Genomic DNA, 17,896 nt, shown 5'->3' with positions numbered 1-17,896 from the left:
TCACGAATACAATGTTATGTACAGAACAAGTTGTAGTGTTAGCCTCCTGATGAGCAGAACATAACGATAGAAGAATGCATTTAATTACACACTGGGTATGATTATAAAAGTAACTGTGTGGAATCATAAAAGTACAAAACAGCAACAAATTAAAGCAAAATCAACTTTCTTCTTTTTTTGAGACAGAAGCATATTTGGCAGTCAACAAAGGTATAATAACAAGTTAACGCGCGTTGCACATTGTTTGAGCATTTCATGTTGAGTGATAGATGACAAGTCATGATGTGCTCGTATGGGAAAAGTGGCGAATGGCAAGCTGAAGTTGAAGTCATGAGACAAGTGGCTGTTCACAACTCCCGTGACATTTTTGCGGTTTCGGTGGGGTTTTCAGCACTTAGGATCACCCACTCACTGCAACGGGGAATACTAAAATAGCTTAATTCTCATCAGATCCTCTTTTCTACTCCACACTTCTAACAACACTTATGATCTCCACTGACACCACGTGCAGTTTCTCCCAAACGAGCTCCTGTCACTTTTCAAAGTATATCTTCACAGGAAAGCTGGAGCATTAAACAGGCAAGCCGACTTTGCTCAGAAAGCGCGGGGGGAAGGGATTCAAGGCGGCAAACGGTTTGGTGCGTGTTTAGGGAACTTAATTCATGATACCACATGTAGTTGAGGCTGTTCATTTTTCTTCGGCAGGCATTAGACACTGTTTCGGTTGTACCAATTTTTGCAGCCTGTATTACTGGCTGCATGAGGAAAGGATTTCGTATGGTATGGGTTTGGGTACACATAGGTACGCATTCGACATAAGGTAGGTCACATCGACTTCGTAAGCAGGAACAAGTGAATCTGGAGAAGACAGGTGGAGATCTGATAGAAGATGCAATAAGTCATAGCTTTACATTGATATGAATGCAGAGCAGAATGAAACGTTCGTTCGCTTCGGGAACACCTTCAAATAATACTGATGCCCTGTGTTTGATTAGTGTAAATTTTGTGAATACAATATTTATTCCTTCTCCTTTTCTCTAGACGTCCCAGGCTTAGCCCCTCCCCCCCTTCTTGGCGCAAAATATTTATGCTTACGTTAACATATGTCGGCTTACAACAACAGTAGCAGTAGCAACAACAACAACAAAAGATCACCATCACCAGCCATTGCAAGCACTCGGGTATTTCGTATAATCATTTCTATTTGCGGTCCGACGGAGTAAATAGTGCAGTACAAATTCTTACGGTGCAAGATGAGGAGGACCAGTATGATTTTCGTCTACAGTACCATCCGCGTACACATTTGAATGCACGTGATCGTGAGCTTCCGAAAGTTCCACGTCGAGCCTGCTGACGGCTTTGGTCCATGGTTCGGCCCTATTCATGTGGCGATGATGTATCCATGTCAGTTAATGGAGCACCCCTCAAGAGGATTTCGACATCCCCCCAAAATCGAAATTCTGGATAAACCCCTGATATTGTATGCAGGCTTCTTAATTGTCAGGTCAATGTCAACTCGACGTGGAACTCTGACTTGGCACTTAGATAAAAAAAGAAAAGCCAAAACCAACAAAGAAAGCATCGGGTCCTCAAGGTATGGCCCAGGACACATCAATCGTGCTGCCCGACTGCTCTCAAACGATTGCGTGAACATTTCGACCCCTGGAACACTCCCTCAGCCTGCGCGGATGGAAGCCTCGAGGTGGTGCGCGTTCAGGGCACGGCCACTGCGTCGGGAAAGAGGTGGGTGACGTCGTAGTCTGGAGGCAGGTCCTCGAGGATCATGTGCGCAGCCTTTTCGCCGATCATAATGGTGGGTCCGTTGAGGTGCGCAGACAGCGGCTCCGGCATCACCGACGCATCTGCCACACGCAAGTTCGTTACTCCGCCCAGGACCCTGCAGCGAGTGGGAGCTCCGTTAGGGTATGTGCCACGTAAAATGTTTCTAAGCGAAAGCGCACGCCATAGCAAGGCGCCCTCTCAAGGGCGTCCGCAGAACTTTTTGCAAGGAAGGGGTAGGGGGGTACGGTTAGATAGCACCAAAAAGGCGCTACTTGTGGTTACAAAAATTACGAACAGCGAATTAGAACCAGCCTTGGAGAATATACGTTGGATTTTATTACCGAACAAAGAAATAAAGTTAATAAAGAAAATGCGAAAAGTTACTGTCACTTTGTAAAGAAGAGTGGCTAGTCTCGCTGCGTGAGGGTTCTCGACTCACGCCAACTGATCACCAGCACACAGCACAATACGTTCACATACATACAACTGCACCCTGCCAATCTTCCTTGAATAGCAGCTGCAGACGCCTCGGGTTTTTCTGGGCAAATTGCGAGATGACATGTGTGATGAAGTCTGTTGAAATGGCTCACACAATAAAGATACTATTGGCCTCCCTGACTTTCAATGCAGTACTGGCATAGAAGCGTTTTGAGGGGCTGATTTATAGGTTTTGTTTCGGGGCTTGGGTGGTGCCGACATTTCGCAATTTAGAAGGAAAGGGTGTACAAGGTGATGGGACGGCACGGGAGGATGTTACACTCGCCCTACTAAGTGTAGCGGTGAAGGTTTTTTGCTAGATATAGCCACAAATTTGTACGAAAACTGAAGTTTTTGCGGTAAGGCTGCATAAGTCTAGAGTTTAGAAAAAAAAACAGAAAAACGTCAAACCTTTCAGAATTGTTCGCTATCTTCTATAGCCAGCACAGGCAGTCTGTTTTACTGCCGTAACATGACTGGCAATGTTAGTCAGTGTCTAAAGTGCAATGTTCACCGCAGTCCTGAAGGGCGTTCCATACGGACACGCAGGACCTGAGTGCGCGAATAATTTCAGTAGCATGAATTGTTGGGCTAGTTGGTTCAGGTACATAATTAAAAAAAAACTTTGCGCTAAAGGACGGGACAAGGGAGAGAACGTCGGTGTCGTTCTCTCCTCTCTTCCGTCCTTCAGGGAAAAGTTATTTTAATTATGGGCCAACCAAGCTGTGCAGCTTTTTTGTAGTGCATAAAAATATCCGAGACTTTAGGGGGGGGGGGGGGGGGGGCAGTTGCCCCCCCTTGGCCCCCCTTCCGGACGTGCACGCAACTGAAGTGTGTGATCCCAGACGCCCACATTGTATTTAGAGCGGAGCGAGAGGCTTATGCGTGTTTCAGCAACGTAAGTACACTTATCTTAAAGCATCACTAGCTTTCTTGCTGCGTATGATCTATGAGCCACAGCCGAGTTCTTCTTTTTTCCTTCTTTGTTTTATTTCATTCTGGCTAACTCAGAAGCAGCCTGTCCGAGGGCACTGCTTTATGGTGCGATCGGGAGCGCTGTCGTGTGGTATTTTTCATATTTTAAGGGTTCCTTTATCAGACAGAATAAATAAGTAAGCAATTAGTTCGTCGCTTAAAATACAGCAGTTATAATTAGCTGTCCCTCGTGGGTACCTGCAAGCGCCTCATTGACACTTTAGTGATTGGTATAGTACTTGTCAAGTTGGATAATTAATTAAAATTACCTAATTAAATCTCATTAATGAAAAAATATACTAGCTGCTACTGATGGGCGGCGGTTGGAAGTTGTCTTGAGGGGGGCAAACCAGAGCCACCTGGTGGGTTTGGGCAAGCCCATTGCATTGAGGGGAAAGAGGGAGAGAGCGAGGGGCGGGGCAATTGTGCTGGGGTGGCTTTGGGGGGGAAGTGTTCCTTTTGCACCCCCCCGGCGACGCCCATGCTGCTACTCCGCTGTACTGGAAACATTTTGCATTAGGTTTTCCTCGAGTAACGTCCCTGCTCATTTTTAAATTCCTGGTGCATGATAGCTGGGACACCCTGCACGTACCTGAGGCGAGCGTCGACCACTGCGTCGGAACCTGCGCCCATCTTGCAGGTGCCGGACGGGTGCCAGAGGGCGGTGGTGAAGTGTCGTGCCACGCACTCGAGGTAGGCGTCTCCCCAGAGGGCGTGCCCTTCGCAGCCAGGAAAGTGTCGCGGCCATAGGCGTGAACCCAGACGGCGGAACGTGTCCGTCTCGGCGATGCGCGCAGCTGCCTTCATGCCTGCAAAGAAGAGATGGCGTCATCGAACGGGCTGGCACGTTCATCTGTTTACGCAAATGGTGGTGAAGGAGGGAATAAAAGAACGGCAGCCTTTCGGAGAAACGAGTAAACGTGCAGCAGTTGCAGTAGACAAACTGAGCGAAAAGAAAAGAAAGGTAGTTGGAAAGAAAGTTCGATTAGTAAACGAATCAACAGCAGACGCTGCCCAAAATGGATCCAATGCAGCCAGTTAACGGAGTTTTCATTGTTCCCTCCAGCGGCCTATAGGGGGTGATTAGTACCTCGTATGGGGGAGGGGGGGGGGGATCCAGAGTGCGGAATGTGTGGCTGCATAGAATTTGTGTATGCCTGGATAGAAGAAAAAATGTAAATGTGTCTGGCTTACATTCGCCAATACATTTGTACGCCACCGCATCCCTGTCGTCATCGTCATCCCGAGGAAGAGCCCCGGGAAAAATTCTCCGTGTCAAGGTTTTATAAGGATGATATTTCCGCGCTCTACCCTTCGATGCTGCTTCAGTTCAAGAAATAAGAGGAGGTTTGGGGGTTGGAGGGGGGAGAGGGGGACATGGTGGGGGAGCGTGGAAGGTTATAAGGCTTAAATGTACGGTGCGAGTATTTGCCATAAAATACCAACCCTTTGTACCGGTACCCTTTGGTCTGAAAGGGGGGAGATCAGAAGCCCGACATGCCGGAGGTTAGGCTGGCACGGTTTTTTGGGCAGCGCCGCCACAGCGTTAAGTTAGAAGTGAAGCACACCAAGTTTGCGCATCGCTATGTTTCGAAGGAGAGGTCAAAGCGTGTGGCCGTTACCCTTGACGATGACGCGGAGGTCGTCCGGATGGGACAGGTAGCGCGGGTCGATGGCCGGCGGCACGCTCGGGTCGGCGCTCTTGAGGCGTATCACGCCGCGGGACTTGGGATGCAGCAGAATGGGCGCCAGGTTGTAGCCGTGGCTGCCCCGCAAGGGAAGGTAGTACTTGTCGTACGCCTGGGACATGGGGATAATAGTTCATCCTGATACACGTGGACGCAGGGAAGGTGGACAGAGCTGCGTAGCGACCGAGGAGAACTCGGGACGCTCCCTTAATCTTATCGGCGTTATGTTCAAGACACCTTCGCTAGCTATGACGCGACGGTTTCATAACACTATTTTAATCGGGAAAGAAATCCACACATTGGCTGCACAAGAGCATGTCATCTTCTGTTTGTGGGCTCCACACCCTCAGAGAAATTACGAAAGTTTTGAAAAGCAGTTCTGTTTATTAAAATCACCCAAGCCAAGGGGATATTTTCACATGCCGAGAACCAATAATGTCACAACAAACCTAAGAGGGAGGTGGGAGGTTGTAATGGACTTGATATGCCTATTCAGGACAGAGGCATAAGTGTACACCACGGAGCAAGATATGAAGAGGAGCGCCGACTGTGGCCCAGAAAAAATCTTTTGCTCGGGTCGATAATGTCCACGCGCCGCCGGCCGCCCAGCTTTCCCTTTGCTCTCTTCCTCCTTCGTTCGCCCTCTCGTCGCTGTGCCTCTGTACATAGCTCTTCCCTTCTTCGCTCTCCCCAGAGGCATCTTTTCTTGCGCAGCGACGTCTGTCTTATGCCTGTCCTACTATGCAGGAGGCATGCGTGCACGCGCGGAATTTAAACGCCCGTGCGTGCGCGGCCGCAATAGACGGCGCAGATAATCGCACGCCGCCGCATACATGGCGATCGCTTATTCCCAGAACGTTTAGTCTGACATTATGAATATCCACTAAAAATATTGTACTAACCCAGCACATGTAAGACGCAACTGAACGACGACGACTTCAGAAGCACCGAAGAATGAGCAAGAGTAATATGGAACGCCACAACATAGTCTAGCGTGATTCTGCTTACGACGAATCGATGCAGCGCAAAGGTTATCCCGCTCTCCGGCCGAGTGCTTAATTATTTATGCTGCTTCTGCGCGCGAACAACGCTTACGAGGGTCGCCCGGAGACTCCATCGGCAAACGGCAATGATGCACATTTCTGTGCCAATGACTGAATTGGACGGCTGCCCTGTTGTATCAAGTGTACAAAAACACTGTCAGCTTGATAAGGAACCCAAGAATATCAAACGCATACTTCATTTTAACTCATGCCGCAACTTACCGCCCGATATTCACTGTCGCTCTACGGCCGTGTTATCTCGTCGATAACACCGCGGTCTCCAAATAAAATGCTGCGATTTGTATGGCTGCAATTTTTTGGCCTACCAGGGTTCCCGGCGTTTTTTTTTTTTTTCGTTAAGCGGCTGACCAGCAAAACAACCGGCTCGTTAAACCTTTTCTTTCGGCGAGTTATCGCGAAATGAAGGCTTGTGAAAAGACCGCACTGTCAGGGACTTGATCTTGAGCAGATTGCTACGTCGCGGGCAGTCGCGGGTGATGTTATCGCATTTCTGTTCTTTTCTGATGAGCGTGTAAGTGCCTGCCCGTGTTCTAGGCACACTCTGTTTTGGACGCAAGTTGCAGAACTGCGAGAAAGCTGAGGGAACTTTTATAATCGCCAGTGATCAGAACCAGTTGCTCCTTTCGCCTTTTGTAAAACCTGTTAAAACACATCCAAATTGGTATTCCCAAATTTACAAAACGGAGCCACATTTTCGGCAAGCACCGCGCAAAAGGTAGTGTTTGTATAGCAGCCATATGTTTGTATGTGGTCTCTATATTTTCTTTTCCCGCCATGCAAACCAATCCTTAACGTATATTTGCCGTACGGCCACTCAATTCCTTCGGGTCCGGGTTACCCGGAAGGTGCTGTCGAACAAGTTAATCAACTGTGCGAAAGAGGCGCGCAATGAACGCGGAGCGGCGCCGAAGCAGCCCCAAAGCAGTCCGTGCCCAAAACTGCCGTCGCCGAAGCAGACGACAGAGCCGACGAAATGCGTTCCGCCAACTCGCCCGCCGGCGCACGGGGAACGCCGGCCGCTTAGCCGCCGCCACGGAGCTCCGTGGCCGCCGCCGGCTAAGGTCCCTTTCGCTGCGCCATCTACATTGTGCTCCGCGAGTTATGGACATTAAGAGCCCGCCGGAGAGAGCGAAGTCGGCGCTCCTGTTTATCTTGCTCCGTGGTGTACACGCTAAAAGTTTGCCGATAACATCAATAATGCTCCGGCATTAAAAACACAAAACAAAATAGACCAGCCACAACAAAGGAGTCGTTCCCTTCTTTACGTTTAAAATTTGCCCGGAACCCGCAGCAAAGAAATAATCGAGGCAAACAACGTGTATGATATCAAATATATAGGTTCGTGAATCCTGCATTGTGGTTCGCCGTGTCTTGCCATTGCTCGCACATATGTAAATAAAGCGCGCAAACACTGTTGCATAGTAAGATGACTACAGTGCGAAAAAAAAAACGACACGAGGAAACGGCGGGACCAGTGCTCGCCCCGTCGTTACCTGGTGTCTTTGTTCCTTTTTGCGCTGTAGCTATTTTAATATGACCCACCCACTTGCCGAACAGTGCGCCTTGTTAAGTGTTGCTTACCTCCGAATCGAGGCCAATGTCGAGCATGAAGCGTTCGCCTTCCTCAGAGGCCGGCGACATGGAAAAGAGCACCACCTCTATGTCGGGCACACTGGCCGCCTGCGTGTCCGTCTCGTTGGCGTCCTGTTCGGTCTTCATGAAGGCTACCGTCTCTACGCCGCCAGGAATGGTCCACGGGCCTGGTCGTGAGAAGAGGAAGGAGTAATAGCGTTTACGCCACTGGTCACCAAATCATCAGGTTAGAGTTCGGGAAAGACTCTCCTCTCATTACTTATGACGCATGACTCATGCCAAGCAAAAACTAAAGGCATTTATCGTTAATGAGAATTGCCTTCTATGTGAACCGGCCTCCAAAGCTATTCGCAGTATCCACAACGTTGGTTAGCGTTTTCAAAAAGCATTGCGAATCGATAGGTGTAAAACCAGAGTCTGGTTTTTTTCATACTTCTGTTACAACAGCTAAGACTTAATCAAATGTGCAGCATGGAAAGATTGATGGCGTTAACATTGTTCGATAAATCAGAGAGAGAGAGAGAGAGAGAGAGAGAGGGAAACCCTAATTGCCCCAGGGCTAATTCAGGGGAGGGGTGTTGACCGAGGGAGGAAGGTCCCCCGTAACTTTGGCACCCCGAGTGATGATGTCTTTTTGCGCCACCAAATCAGCTGCCCAAGGCCCTCGCCCAGTACTCACCATCTCGATAGGTGGGCAAAATCTGAGGCGCCTCCGGAGCTTCCTTGACACGTGGCAGCCATGATCAGATGATCACCAGTGGGGTTTGAACAAGTCAGTTACTTTGAATGCGTGGTCCTGAAGAATAGCTGACCACAGACTTACAGATACTCATATTAGTATAAATTCGTTGACCATCTCTGATCATATTGCCGACAGGCTTCGCTTGTACGTTAACCAGAGAATGGTTACGGCGTTTCACTATATCATATATACACTTGCGCCCTCTTGTGGTCGTCAGGGCGCAATTACTAAGGGCCTGTTAGTGCGCTTCTTAGTGACCATTGCCTCATTTGCATGTAAGCATGGCTAAGAGGGGGGAAGTCTTGCTACCGAATCGCGCTGTGGCGAGTACGGAGAAGTTTGCATGCCTTTGTTTTGCATGTAGTAGAGCAGGGGTCCAGCAAAGGGCGTGATGTCGATGTCCAGCTTGCGGTCGATGGAGGCACTCAAGGCGCCCGGATACACGTGCTCGGCGAGGTTCTCGCCCACTCCGGGTAGGTCCGCGATTACGGGTATCTGCGATGTGAGGAGTAAAACACGGTGTATGTTTCATTTGGCTTTGGTCGTAACGCTTTGATGCCTGGCGTTGTGCTCAGGAGCAAAAACCCAAACGACAATATTTTCTCCCGCAATTTGCGGTTCCTTGCACACTTAACGCCACGACAGACGAAGGTACCCGAAACTTCAAAAAGTGATGAATAGAGGGAAGCACAAACCTTGGCGTGCTACAGACAGACTTGTTTATGCGTGTCGACTAGTCGAGCCGCCAGGCTCGAAGGTCTTGTGACGGGTAAGCGAAATTGTGTAATTTTGTTATTACAAATGCTAACAATACGATTTGTAGGCTTATGATCTTGACTTGAGCCATAAGCCATACTGATTAAGGTTGCGTTCTTGTTCTTGGAGCAGCAAGTTCCCGGTGTTGCTTAGAGTCAACACCTCAGTGTGTCCGCCCTAATAAACCAAATCTTTTTCGGACTTCATATTTTTGAAGTCTGCAGTACTTTGAAATCAGAACAATGTTTTCGCGATCTTAAACAAAAAATGAAGTTTTGGGGATCAAAGGATTCACGTCAACTGAATTAATCCCAGTCTTTCCCCCTCCCTTAGCAAAAGAAAACGTAATGGTAATTTCTGGCCAAATGCTGACGCCAGTTTGCGGCATCAAAGATATACGCATCCTTACTGCTGCAACGGTAGCTAGATCACAGCATTTAGCTAAAGCGTCTCATCAGCACCGCACCCGCGGTTTATGGCAATGATCTACAAAGGACATTTTTTTTTGGCAGTAGTATCGGGCGATCTGTATAGCACATACAATTTATGATAATGATAAAAACCTGTGGTTATCTTTGCAAGTAGGCTGCTGCGTTTATATCACATGCTTTATGCTCTGCTTCACTGCGATAATTTACCAACTTAACACCCTCTAATAGTCGCAGTCAGCTGTGCGACATATTGTCCGAAGCTGTATGGCGAAGGGCATGCAGCCCGGACCTCGAACTGCAGGTTTTCCCGGGAAAACCCAGACAGAAAGGTTGACAAAAAAACAAATTCAGACAAAAACGCGGATAATAACCAAGTGCATTCGGCCAGCGTCCCAATATCTACAGTTGTGTGGGCGATATTTGACGGACTTAGAAGCCTCGGTTTGCCCGCTTTCCGGGTCAGGCATCCAGCGACAATATTACGTGAGTCTTCTGTATTTTGTCCGGACTGGTGTCTTGGCTCTTCACGCTGGCCATTCGCCAGTCTACCATATTTCTCTTTGATGTTCTTTCTCGTTTGCTTTCACCCACTGTATCTATTCATTTTCGGTATAAACACTTCTATTACCATCGATAGCATCGCCCTCATCATCAAGCTGACGTACAGCCGGTTATACTCTCATGAGTGCCAAATTTTCCGTCTTCTAGCCGCGGGCTGACAGCCGGCAAGGCAAGTATCGTAGGCCACATTCAGCATTTGCTCTGACCATTACCACATACTTGCGGTATCTTGTACACATCCAAACATTACCTTTTAGGCTAACTGAGGGAAAAACCTTTATAGGAACACAAAGGGCATCTGTGCAATACGTCAAAACTGGCTACCCGTAGCGCCATCTTCCAACTGCCTGGAACATAAGGCAACCACCATCCCATAAACGTGATGCGAACTTATTGGGCACAGCTACACGCTGCCTCGCTAACTTGTCATACAGGGACGACAAAATCAAGAAGCGGGGAAGCTAAATCATTTTTAAGACTATTGCAATGTTCCAAGATAGTGGGCAAGCGACCTATAGATGCAGCCACCTTAATCCAACCACTGTTAGAGAAAAATCGAAACAGAACTATATCGCAGTATAATTAGGTACGGGGTGCTATGGCTTCCAGGGCGGGAGCAGATCCATGGCAGTGACCGTGCGTATCTGGTCGCCCTCTGACTGAACATCCAGGCACCGCTGTACGGTATCCCAACAACAACATTACGTAAATACATAAGCTACACAAATACAGGAGATGAGCTCAGGGAAGCACACGTATACCAAAGCAACTCTTTTCGACACCTTGCGCTATGCAGAGGCAGATAGACCCGATTATTTTCACCCCTCTATGAAACACAAATTCAGAAAAAGGAGAGCACCTGAGAATGTCCACAATGCGTAATACCCGAGCATATAGGTTACGCAATCCGAGACCGCCCCATCTCTTCGCATACGTCACTCACGCCATCCACACAGCAAACCTGAATCCGCAAGTGAGGAGAGCTTTCTTTTGAATAAAGTTTCTTTTCTTGGAATTGCCTTAGACTTCTAGCAAACAGCAACCTTACGACATAAACAAGGAGCCCAACAGTGATCAGCTGCAACTGTGGCCTCCTTTCGATACGTAACCTAATGAAACCATAATTTTCTTAGTACACTTAACCAAACAATGAGGGTCCTCCTAGCTAGCTCTTAGAGCAATCAGGACACCGGTTAAGTGTTAATGGCTGCTTGCTTTATTTTATTATTACCTTCTCGGCAGACCTACAGAAGCCCCTGATATCAAAAGTTCAAAATCCACTCTATCTAGCGACGGCGATGGTCGAAACGCGAAGCTTTCTTGAACGCGAAAATTAAATGTCGATGTGCCAAAGTCAAAGCTGCTGCAATCAAAGTCAACGAATAAAGTTAAAACTGCCTGCAAGTCAGAGTCCCAACTCAGACGACAGCAAACGAACCCCTTATGAAAAGGCTGAGTGCCCCCCCCCCTCTCCCCCCCCCCTTGCCCACTGGTTGTCGCACCTGTTTTCGTCGTTAGGCCATCGTCGACGGACGGGATTTGAACTCCGTTTCAAGAGAGAGGGCGCTAAAGGTGTAGTGTCTGATGTTGCTTGAATGAAGAGGCGGCACGTGTTAGAGGACTTGCACCTTACTGCCTCCGAGTATTTGCCCTTGTTATAAGTAAACGTTACGCGTGCAAGTCAACTTCAACTGCGCCAGTCCAAAGCCAAAGCCCGCGCGAAGAACCGAAGGGAAATGGTGAACGAATCGAATGCGATGGTAGCGCAATCGAATAGATATCGGCTACATAACGCAAGGGACTCGGGTTAGACATTGGTAAGCCTTTTTTTCTTGTTTCATCATCATCTTCATAATGGGCCTCCTTATTGTGTGAAGTTGACTTTCCTGCAGTGCGTTTTGGTTCAGACACCGCCATCAGTGAGGCCAAGAAAGCACCGCTTTATAACGGCACAGGGAAAATCCGAAACAGCGTTTTCGGTAACTCGCCTACAGCGAAAGCAATATGAAATGCTGACTACGCCATCACCCAGAACGCGCCATGTAACCTATTAGGGGCGAAGCTCCTTAAGTCATGGGTCCGTCCATCCCTTGTGTCTCGTGGTACGTGACCGCCGCATGCTTTCGGAGATGTCGCAAAGTGGGCCGCGTTGCACGCGCAAGAACCGGCTGCAACCGGCAGCGCAAACTCGGCACCGGGAGCGCGAGCTTGTCTGTGTTCGCCAACGGAGGCGCGAGCGCACGTGCACTGCGAGGGGGAGATCACGCAAGAGATGACGCCACGAACGCAGGCAGTCGTTCTCGGAGATCGAACGAGACGCAAGGACCTTTGCTCCTTTCCTCTCGTCTTGTTCGGGCACAAGTTCGCCCTAAATAAAAGTTCTTTCTTTACCGTTGTGTCCCATCCTACGTGACAAATTGTGGTGGAGGTGCGGGGTAGTCCTCGATGGCGCGGGGTCTTTCACCAGGTCTGGGCCTGGGAGCATAGACTCCGAAAATAAAAGTTGATTTGTACAATGTACGCACACAGTCTTACGTCTTTCTTAATGATGTAATGGGCGAACTTTCACGGGAGAGTTACGGTTACCGATGATCTCCCCCTCTCGAGCTTCGCCCCACTTATCATCATTCATTCCGTGGATATGGCGTGATTTTTTTTACGCCATTCGTAACGGCAAGAAAGCAGATGTACGGCGATTACACAGGGTTGTTATTTGAAGAAATGGAACTGATTTTGGTTTTGAATGTTAGGCCTCGCCCAAACGGGCAAGGCCTCCCAAAAATTGGCCTAGAAGCTCATTATGGGCGCCCCTCCGCACGGTAATCTTTAGTAAAAGGCGAAAAATTAATGCGCATGCGGAGAGGCCTGAGCGTACTCAGCTTTTTTTGTTTAAAGGCCGCCCCTCACAACGGCTTTCCAACGTGCGCCACTGGATTGTGTAACTTAAACAGGAATCTTGGATGGAGACACAGACAATTCAACTTAAATTTTCACTAAATGTTTGGCCCATCATTGTTTGCAGTAAACCTTTAGTTTATAATTTTGCTAAAGCTAAATTTTTACAGGTTTCGAGCAACGAACCGAAATTCGTTGCTGGAATGTGAGCGTGCGTGGAACAGGGTGGAAAGTGTGGGTGGCATCGAAGTTCCGCGTTGGGGGGGGGGGGGGGGGGCAATGCGCTGGTGTTTGTCCTTGCAAGAGAGAGAGGGAGGAAGAGAGAAAGAATGATTTATTGGAGAATTTAGCTCCAGCCAAAAAAAAAAAAAAAACACACACACACCCCGGGCCGTCTCCACTTACGTGAAACCTGGGGAGGGGCGAAGCATGCAGTGTATAAATGTATTCTTCGCGCCTAGGCGTTTTCGCCTACGGAGGCAAAACTGTTCAGCTTTGGTGTAAAAGTCTCGTGTCTTTGAAGCACGAAGCATTCCAGCGCGAGGCGTAAACGAGTGCCCCGGTGTTTTTTTACACTCGTTACGAAGCGTTCTAGCGCAAGGCGTAAACGAGTGTCCCGGTGTTTTTTTAGTACGCGTTACGAAGCGTTCTAGCGCAAGGCGTAAACGAATGCCCCGGTGTTTTTTTAGTACTCGTTACGAAGCGTGCTAGCGCAAAGCGTAAACGAGTGTCCCGGTGTTTTTTTAGTACTCGTTACAAAGCGTTCTGCGCAAGGCGTAAACGAGTGCCCCGGTGTTTTTTTAGTACTCGTTACGAAGCGTTCTAGCGCAAGGCGTAAACGAGTGCCCCGGTGTTTTTTTAGTACTCGTTACGAAGCGTTCTAGCGCAAGGCGTAAACGAGTGTACCGGTGTTTTTTAATACTCGTTACGAAGCGTTCTAGCGCAAGGCGTAAACGAGTGCCCCGGTGTTTTTTTAGTACTCGTTACGAAGCGTTCTAGCGCAAGGCGTAAACGAGTGTCCCGGTGTTTTTTTAGTACTCGTTACGAAGCGTTCTAGCGCAAGGCGTAAACGAGTGTCCCGGTGTTTTTTTAGTACGCGTTACGCAGCGTTCCAGCGCGAGTCATAAACGAGTGTCCCGGTGTTTAAGTACCCTGACTACACGAGACGACGATTACGGCGACGTCAGAAGATGCAAAAGCCCAAGCCCCTAAGGAACTTCGCCCCTAAAAGGAGCTGGCTTCTCCAAGTATTGGAGTGTTTAAAAGGTACAAGGGTTGTCTTAATGAACCACAAGGTTAGAATTGTACACCCGGCAGCAAAATAAGCCGGGGCACGCGAGCGCGTGGCAAAATGCATCGCCGCGACATCTGACGTTGCACTTCTGGTGTCGAGACATCCATGTGTGCGTGCGCGTCCAACCACGCTCGCGGCCCTGTCTTTTCTTCCATTTCAAGCAGCAAAGCTGATCACATTCAGCGTTTCTCCATAGGGGTCATTTTCTTGCCTCGCTCGCACAAGCTTCGGCGCCGATCGCCGAGGGTGAAGTGTGCGTTGCTTATTTTGCCATGCTCTGCCCCGACCCAACAGATAACATGTCTCGCCCGTCTCGGTGACGAACTTGCGCCACATGTATACCACAACGTCTTTGTATTTTTTTCCTAAAACATGCAGTTGGTTGGTAACTGAAAATGAGCACACCAAAACGGAAAGGAATTCAGGTGAGAAATAGATTGTTTGAATAAAGCGTGATGAGAAGTCACCTTGAGCAAGTACTAAAGAAAGTATTGACGAAAAAAAAAAACGCGAGCAGAGGTCGGTGTGGTCGTGGGCTTGACAAAAAAATAACGAAAATAGTAATAGGTTGCAATACCCGTTGAAATGACTGATACAGACAAAGACCAAAAGTTTCGCTTTTAAAAAGCGAAACAAACGCTATCGCCCTTGAAATTTAAAAAAATTTTGGCAATTGACGCTCACGCTGCCCTGACCCACTGCCACCAACCCTATCTGACCATAATAACCGACTCGCAGCAAGCGTGCCGCCTCTACCAAGCCGGCCTCGCCCCGCCAGCAGCCATTCACCTCCTTCAACGCCTCCCTGAAGACATTGACCTCTCCATTGTCTGGACCCCCGGCCACTCCGGCCTGGCAGGGAATGAGGCGGCCCACGCCGCAGCCCGCGCACTTATTACCCGGGCACTTCCCTCGCCTAGCCTCGACCAAATAACTCCCCCACCCCCAGACCCAGCAGCCCTGACACCTCTCGACCCCACGTACAATTCCATCCTCTCCCACCACACAAACTCCCGACGGCGATACCCGCCCCCCCACCCTTCCCTCACCGCCCAACAGGCCTACATCCTCCGCCGACTACAGACCAAAACATACTTTAACCACATCATTCTATCCCACATTTCCCCTTCTCTCTTTCAACCCGACTGCCCCCATTGTCACATCCCTCTCAACACCTACCACCTCGTCTTCTCCTGCCCCCAACACCCACATCACCACCCCTCCCCTTCCCCTGAGCAGTGGGAGTCCGAGCTGACCAGCTCCGCACCGGAGCGCCAAGTCGCCCTGGTGCGGCGCGCACTGGAGGCAGCCCGGACAAGAGGCCTCCTGGACTTAGGAGGCTAACCACGCCCTTATACCCCTTCCCTTTAAGCTCAATAAACGTTTTGCCATCCATCCATCCAATTGACGTGCCGAAAGGCGCGCCGTAGTGGAGGGCTCCGGATTAATTTCAACCAGCTGCTATCTCTAACGTGTAACGGAATCTCATCAAACAGGCGTCTTTGGTTTCTGCTTCCACCAGGAAAGCGGCCGTCGCGGCCGGGAATCGAACCCTTGCGCTTGGGCTCAGCAGCGCAACTCCTTACCCACTTGGCTACCGCGACGTGTTTTCCGCCGGAACTGGTGCCGGCACCAACATACGGGGGCAAAGAAAGGGCAGGGGGCAACGGAGTAACGCGATCCTTTCAGAAATCAAGGAAGGCGTGGATTATGAGGAGAAACGAACTAAAATGAAACCCAGTATACAGCGTCTCATCACACGAATTTTGAAACTACTTTTCGATATTTCCACGGTCTCCGCCGCAAGCTCCGTTTGGCAAACGACAGATGGCGCCACGCGGCCAAGTTAAAAATCACTCTAAACATAGCTGCAGATGCCCTTCCGGTGAACAGTCAACGAATGAGCTGATCTCACATTAGCCAAAAACGAAAAAAATCTCTAACATCGCAAAATGCCTAACCAAGAGAAGAGCCGAAATGATAAGACTCCGGCCGCCACGGGCCGGATATCACAGAGCCTTCCGTACCGCAGACTTACCGGCACCGAAAAAAAATCAATTAAACACCTTCACGACGGCAGCGTTTAACCTAAGCTTCAACATCACAATTATTACCGTGAGACGAACTTACACGTTGCTGAACCACCATGGTAGCAGAATAGATATCCGAAGACTGGTCTAGAAGAAAGGGAAGGCCATTAATTCGAAGGGGAGAAGAAATAACAAAATTCGGAGACAAAAAATGTACTAGCGCTGCGCAGGACAGGAGCGGGCAAATGCCCTCGTCGTGCAGTGGACCTAAATAGGCTGTTGACGATTATGTTGACGAAAAGGTCCTCAAATCGGGTCTTTATAGCGCTTTCAAAGAAGTCAGGGAAATCACTCTCCCAGCACAAAGGCTGGGAAAACAAAACCGAGACGGGGCATCGTATGGAGACAGGCACCCCCACCCACAGGAAAAGAAACGACTGGACTCCATGATGAACATGTGAGCGATTCAGCGACTCTGCATAAAAAGCTCTGCTCTACCTAACACATAAATAAAAAGCTACACAAGGACAGGTGGTACGGCGGGATAAAGTTCATTCGAGGAAAGTTGCGAAACCGTGATAACACCGTATACACCAACTCCGGGATGCACGAAATTCCGAGGCAGTAATTGTCGTATAGGGGACTACTGTGGAAATTTTTGTGACGGCATGATCATCCTACATTGAAAAACGAACGAGCGGCAGTTGGAGCTGTACTTTTGGCAATAGGACTAGCGGAAGTAGAAGCGTAAACATTATTTTAGACGCTCAAAGGGCATCATACTTGAAGAAGGGCTTGCGTTCGGGCTAGTTCAAGTAATTTCTAGTTCAAGCGGTTGTCTTTGTCTACTGTGTCCCTGTTTTTTTCTGCGCTTAAGATGAACGTTATGGCATCATACTGTTGGCTGCGGGCAGAATAGCGAAATGCTTCACTAAGATACTCCAATCTAAACTGAAGAAAGAAGAAGGAGGAGTAATAAACGTCCCTATGAAGCAATTCACCTTCAGGAAGAGTCCTTATACCAGGACCCCTTGAGACGGTCCGGCTTCTTGGGCTCACTTCACCAGCCAAAGCTGGTCGTCAGAAAGTTAGCAACTTCAACACAAGAAAGCACACATAAGCAGATGTCGCGATGCGAACTTTCTATTCATGTATGACGGATTACGTACGGGCGCATAGCGAACGGTACCGGGCGAACTACAATAACGGTATAATGGGGAGTAGATACAAAAATGCCAAAATGATTTCAGAACAGATCTCTTCGAAGGTTGCGCCAAGAATGTGCAGCATACATTGGATCACAGACGTAAATAGTAGTTGCCGTGAAAGCCTTGTTTAGTGGCCTCGCTTGAAGGCAAATGAGTTAGTATGGTACAAGAGGCAGTAGGCATCCCTCTGAGCCAAAGAGCTCTGCATAAGCGTGATCAGAAAAACGCCAAAGAAGAGTGTCATTTTTAAGACGTGTAGAGTAGTATTTCTTACATAGCGGGCCTACGGAAATTTCTTAGGGTTCTGAAATATAGCTGGCGGTAAGCCACCAGTGTTTTTGATAGCCATCGACTATTGGAGCGCCTTTTAGGCAGCTGTCTAAAACGATGACTGTCCCGG

General features: G+C 48.9%; 1 protein-coding gene and 1 non-coding gene across 2 annotated transcripts in view; both read right to left on the bottom strand.

Moving 5' to 3' along the window:
* Positions 1-1,711: 1,711 nt before the first annotated feature.
* Positions 1,712-17,896, bottom strand: part of LOC144146451 (putative GMC-type oxidoreductase Mb1310) — a 32,240-nt gene continuing 16,055 nt past the window's right edge. Inside the window, exons 7-11 of the mRNA XM_077678406.1 lie at positions 8,669-8,816; positions 7,568-7,746; positions 4,857-5,034; positions 3,827-4,043; positions 1,712-1,897 (exon numbers count right to left, since the gene is read on the bottom strand). Of these exons, the coding sequence (XP_077534532.1) occupies positions 1,714-1,897; positions 3,827-4,043; positions 4,857-5,034; positions 7,568-7,746; positions 8,669-8,816 (906 nt within the window). The 3' untranslated portion in view covers positions 1,712-1,713. The remainder of the gene's footprint in view (positions 1,898-3,826; positions 4,044-4,856; positions 5,035-7,567; positions 7,747-8,668; positions 8,817-17,896) is intronic.
* LOC144147445 (U5 spliceosomal RNA) lies at positions 12,821-12,942 on the bottom strand. The gene has a single exon (XR_013317935.1). It is a non-coding gene; the product is annotated as a U5 spliceosomal RNA (small nuclear RNA).

This window comes from Haemaphysalis longicornis, unplaced genomic scaffold (genome assembly GCF_048455015.1).
Source record: "Haemaphysalis longicornis isolate Haplotype H1 unplaced genomic scaffold, Haemaphysalis longicornis Haplotype H1 scaffold_7, whole genome shotgun sequence".
Taxonomy (NCBI): Eukaryota; Metazoa; Arthropoda; class Arachnida; order Ixodida; family Ixodidae; genus Haemaphysalis; species Haemaphysalis longicornis.
This window is presented reverse-complemented; position numbering and strand designations above follow the sequence as displayed.